This window comes from Ceratina calcarata, unplaced genomic scaffold (assembly GCF_001652005.2).
Source record: "Ceratina calcarata isolate Rehan_Ccalc_2016 unplaced genomic scaffold, ASM165200v1 scaffold514.2, whole genome shotgun sequence".
NCBI lineage: Eukaryota > Metazoa > Arthropoda > Insecta > Hymenoptera > Apidae > Ceratina > Ceratina calcarata.
This window is the reverse complement of record NW_017175971.1, coordinates 181,963-187,988: the sequence shown is the minus strand read 5'-3', so window position 1 is coordinate 187,988 and position 6,026 is coordinate 181,963. Positions and strand designations below refer to the sequence as shown.

Genomic DNA, 6,026 nt, shown 5'->3' with positions numbered 1-6,026 from the left:
AAGTAATTGAAAAATTAATGGGTAATACTTTTTGTCTCCCCAACCTTTTGATATGTAATTTGCATCGTTTTCTTCATTTCGACATGCTAAATACAAATGTAGGTTTCATTTTTGGTGAAAATAAGAATGTTTAGTGAGAAAGATAGATTTCGCGAATGTCTTGCGAATTCCTCATTTCTCAGCCAGAAATGAATGTGATACACTAGTGTCTGCTGAAGAGACCATCTCTTTTTAGAATTTGTGAGATATCTCTGTAGATAAAGATAGCTCATTGATAGACATTGATTCATTTCCTCTTCGTCCTTCAGTTAGTTTTCTATTAGTTACGTCACAGTTTAGGTGGCCGTTTTCTCATCCTCCAGCGGTCACCTAAGTAGGCAGTATTGTATTCATTTTCAGCATGTTAAAATGAAAAGAATGTCGTGAATTACATACTTTAAGCTTTTTGGAGCAAAAGTAAAGCTCAGTCTGTACCATATGTTACACTTCACATAATGATCAAATTAATTACATAAAGTTTAGTTGAATAAATATTTATTAAAACAGTTTTTTATTTTCATTTCATAATATGTTCATGTTCATCCTTGAAGTTTGTATACTATATGAGTCATGTACTAATATGTGTATGTCTTTTAGATTAGATAAGATTTATTGCAAGAAATTTTAGTTTGAATATTGTGTGTTTCAGTTTAAAGAAATAAATAGAGCACATGCTATATTAACAGACTTAACTAAGAGAAATATATATGATAATTATGGATCTCTTGGATTATATGTTGCCGAACAATTTGGTGAAGAAAATGTCAATGCGTACTTTGTTGTTACTTCTGGTTGGTGCAAGGTAAATTTCTTAATTTTATTGTTTCGACTAGTAGTAAAAATAATGAAGTCTGGAGTAGGATATAATAAATCAAATACTTGTAAATCATAATTGTTCTGATGGTAAAATTAAAACAAATTATTTTTTTCAGGCGCTCCTTCTGTTTTGTAGTGTGATAACTGCATGTTACTGCTGTTGCTGTTGTTGTTTCTGCTGTAACTTCTGCTGTGGCAAGTTTAAGCCAACACCGCCAGAAGACAGCGGGGTATACCACAATTTACAGGTAATGTTTGTACCGATTTTTTCACTTTTTAAATATAATCTTATACAAGGCTACATATAATTTCTATTCAGAAGTGTTCCATGGAATTTATAAGTATTCCTCGTAAATCGTAATTTTTTACTAATTATGGTGATCACCAATTATTGAAAATGACATTTTTAATGATATAACAAAGTCTTTCACAAAACTCAAATCAGTATCTGTGGCGATGTTTTAACATTCAATGGTTTGATTGTTTGAAAGCCTATACGATCCATTCTCAGATTGTTGGATACGTTTAAAGGATTACTAGTCATAAAAAGGATTCTTTTATCCGTACAAGTAATATGATTTCAATTGCTATATTAAGATACAAAAAAGGAAAAACAAAAACGGTTGTGGTGCGTTCGAACACCTTGAATATTTCGAACTTCTATAAGTACAAAATTTGAATTTTCTTTTTTGTTCTGACTTTAGAATATTTATCGTAAAGATTCATCATGCACATGAGTTGACTTTCATTCTTTCAGTAATAACTAGGAATGGAAAAGATTTTCAGATTGTAATGTAATACATTTTTCAGCAGTTGTGCAAAAGAAATTTGTACAGCATTATACTCTATAAGTAATGTCGTTTTTCATCGTGATCTTTTTTCTGTAATAAGTACTCTTCTTCATTATAACAGATTTTTATTTTTGCATCAATAATTTTAGCTAGCATTAAATAATTTTTGTTTGCTTTCAAAGCTTTTTTCACGTATAATATTTTACAGTCCCAAAGTCAGGTGTTAATACCAGGTGGGGGAATTTGGCATTTGTTTCACAACAGCTTTGTCGCACTTTATCACTGATAAATGTACACTGGCAAGATTGCATGTAGGCTGCCTAATTATTATTAGCAGTAGAAATTAATCACGATGATTTTGCAGAAATGTGCGGGCATTCGAAAATCTCGGGACAGGATCTTGAGATGAATGCCCGAATCGCTATTTTCGAGTTCTTGCACACTAATCATTTGGTTTCATTCTATTTAGTATGCGCTTCGCTTGACTTTCATTTCGTTGCATGACATTTGATTTTGCATATGATCTAGCGTTAGGCATTACTTTTGTTATTGAAATATCTGGTAAACATAGGCAAAACTATGAATATATTTGACTATTTTAGTAACTGCAAAGTTAGGTTCGTGATTTTAAACCAGTAGCATTCTTTTCTAAATAGCTGAATTAATTTTCGTTACTTAAAATTGTTCTCAAATACCTTTGAACGATAGATTATGCTTAAAATTCCTAGGAAGTTTTATTACTCTTACTGTTTCTCCTGAGTAATTCATTTAATATTTTTAATGATTAAATTGTACTGTCCGCTTTTAATATTTTTAATAGATAATATTAATATCCTATTTTTCTTAAATATGAGAAGACGACATTACTTATGAGTTACTTTCACGTTGAACACACTATGAAAGATGGGAAAAAATGTTGAACAGCAGTAATAACAAGACAAAGATTTATTATAATTATTATTATATTCACGCCGTTCATTTGTATATGTACATTAGTGACATTAAAATAGAATCGCTCTTCGAGGTCGCAACCCGTTTTTGTGAGTACTCCGACAATTGTGATGAATTCCTCATTTCTGATGCATCTTGTCGAATCAGCTTTAGCATCACGTTAAAGAAAGAGAAATCAAAGTCATTTTATAAATTCATAACTACAGTTTGTTTGCTTTCTACATCACAGAGGAAATTATGCTGAAGTACACGTTAGAGGGACACGTTTGTGAGATAGAAAGTGAAGTATCATTTCATCTTTCAGACACAGATAAGAAATTTTATGCTCCCTAAGTTTCATCACTTTAATGTCCGAACACTTACCCATTCTATTTATTAATTTTACAAATCTACGAGGACACGAAAGTGATATCGTTTGTTTCTCCTTTGTTATCTCGCAACGAAACGATGCACAATTTCGATGTAACTGAACAATCCCTTGATCAATCATTATTCATATTCGCCATTTATCATTGATCTGTAACTTGTGAAATCTTTATAATTTAGCCTAGCATGCACTCTTCACGTCTGCCTCTTTTTTTTAGAATACGATAGATTAGCGGTTTTGTTTACGTTGTTGTTGTATTGTAGCGGGACCAGACCCGTGAGGGAGATGTGGTGACGAATCAACCGAGAGGCCTAAATAAGGTAAGCCTATCCAGTATCAGTGGTTCTTAATCCTCTGACTTTACACAAATTCTGTGTACTTTATCTTATCCGTGATTAATACGTTAAAGTCTTTCCGTATTTCGTAACACGCCTACAACATACTAAATATAAATCTAATGAAGCAATGTACACGTTAATTAAATAAGTTTTTAATCTTCGTTTCTTAAATGTTTTATCTTTGTTAATGCCGTATTATTGTACACGTCTAGTAAAAGAACTATGTATTTTTCATTCCATGTTTGTCTACGTCTTATAAAAATTTTAAATTGCGCAGTACTATAAGACTGTGCGATATTTATCATTTTATTTAGAGTAAAAATATTATTGTGGATTAGCTTGTAGTTTCTGGTGGTTTACTCCAAAAATTCAAGAAACGGAAGAAGCTTCGTTTAATGACTGGAGGAAATGAGAACCATTGAAACGAACGATATTATTCGCCTTTCGATCATTTTCATACCGACTAATTGAACATCCTCATTCCTTCTCTCATCATTTCTAATTTTGTTTCTGCTCTTCGTACACGAATATATGCAACGGGAATCGCAGGTTTGTATATCAATTAAAAAGAAATATCACGCTTCGAAAATTGCCAAACTGAGTTCGCGACTATTACGAGCGCTTTTTCATTTAAAGCGATCTTAAAATGTAAGGATCAGTACGAATAAAGGAATCCTGAAGTAGACATGAAAATTGAAGATGTCAACATTTTTTAGAATATGTTTTCTATTCTTGAAGAATTATTCTCGCCCCTTCGATATTGAGAGTAACAAGAAAATATGTGTCAGATACCCTTTTTAAAGAACCTGTAAATTTTAATAAAATCAATGGTTTGCATTTTTTTCCCGTATATCGCCATGTTTGCGGAACAAAATTGGTCCAGTCAATACGACCTGAACACAAATTGTAAAACTGAGTAAAATAACATTTCTGTTCATATTCATTAAAGTAAAATAAACAGAAATTAATATATTTGTACAATACAGTTGAATGCAATAAACTTTTGATTTATTTAGCATCACGATGTGCAAGTACTTCTAAATTATCATTTTCTAGGAGATTCTTATCGAGCTAAGTTTTTTGTACACTTTGGAATTGGTGATCGTGGTAGGGAATTGAATTTATTGTTAAATGTTGTTAAATAGGAAGAAGAAAGCGACGAAGATGCGATTACGGCCCAACCGCAGGGCGGTCCACAGAATAGTTCGACGAACCAGCCAATTTTCGCTATGCCACCGCCGGCCGCCATGGCCGACGAGAATACAAATTTGAATAGCGGCGCTGAGAGAGTTATTTACACAACTGGTATTACGAGTACATAAATATTAATGCATGTTCTGCGGGTCACCATTTTTCTTATGTAGTTTTAGCCATATTTACATATTCCTCTTGTTTTTGACTTTTCTTTCTTCTGATCAACTACCGAGTAAAGTGGTGTCGCTCGATAACGCGCAACATAACTACGTAATGTATTGATACTGTTAGCTATTGCTTCGATTAATAATTTAATGGCTGTGCTGTGCGCACAATCTTTTATCCCGTATCTTTTCGAATCGTAGGCTTATTTACATAATTTAAAACTGATTGAGTAAGTTAAGGCTATAACTAAATTTTTTTTATCGCCACAATTTATACGCAATTTTAAGCAAACGTAGAGGATTGTATCTTGAGCAAATTATTAATAAAATTTTTTCATTGGATTACAATACATCGTAAATTGATCATGCAAATACACTGAAGTGTTTCAATAAAAAGAAAATTTGTTTCGTTGATGATGAAATCGACATATTTTGTATTAAAATAAATATGAGATTCAAATTCGGCGGTGTAACATTTGAAAACATTAACTTGCTTTAATAACGTTCCTCAATTATTTTAGAAGTTAATTCAAGTTGCACCATACATATGCACTTTTATTTGGTAATATATGTATAGCACAGCAGTAAATATCCGCTTTATTTCAAGATAACATTTTATTTATGATACTGTAGTCCTCGATAGCATGAAGTAGACACTAGTAATAGTAGCAGGCCATGTAAAGATATATATTCGAACTGTATGCACATTACGTGCGACTGTATATATTGATAAATGGCTGTAAGTTTAAGAACGATTAATGTAAATAATTATTACATTCTACGTTCCGGATACGATAATTTAGCGTAAGTAGTTGGGCTGCACATTGTAAACCGCTTGTGTCTCATATATTTTATGACGTTTATCCTTGATCTGGCTTTCCACTTTTTTACGATTAAGCGAAGCATTTTGTTATTTAAGAAACGAAGTTATTATAAATACCACCTGAAAGAGAAAACATATACTTACGAAACGTTTGAGTTCATTGCTATTCGCTACTTCATGTAAATATATTGTTTTGTATTTGTTATGTCGCATTTTTATTTCTATTTCGTGAAATACCTTACGTTTCTTTCAGTCAAGGGTATTAACGGTAACAGTGTAAGTATGTGTAATCGAGACAGTAATCAATTTTTCTTACACTTTCTAGGTGATTAATTATTTTGAAATTTCATTCTTTCATACAGCCGCTTTTAAAATCCTTTTGTGTAACTCGACTTTATATCGCATTCAGTTGTTAAGGATGTATTGGCTATACAGTCAGTAAAAAGCTTTTTATACAGAAGTTGTAGGCACTGACATTCTTTACAAGAAAGGTTCTATGTATTTTTCTTCTAATTTAAGTATTTAACGAGTTATGTGCAGTTA

The 6,026-nt window shown here is 31.9% G+C and overlaps 1 protein-coding gene across 1 annotated transcript; it reads left to right on the top strand.

Annotated features, from left to right (window-relative positions):
* Positions 1–568: 568 nt before the first annotated feature.
* LOC108628227 (Cysteine string protein) lies at positions 569–5,688 on the top strand. The gene is made up of 5 exons (XM_026816385.1): positions 569–589; positions 668–841; positions 972–1,103; positions 3,228–3,284; positions 4,448–5,688. Exons 1-5 carry the CDS (start codon positions 569–571, stop codon positions 4,622–4,624), a joined length of 561 nt encoding a protein of 186 aa, XP_026672186.1. The 3' UTR covers positions 4,625–5,688.
* The last annotated feature ends 338 nt before the right edge of the window (positions 5,689–6,026 follow it).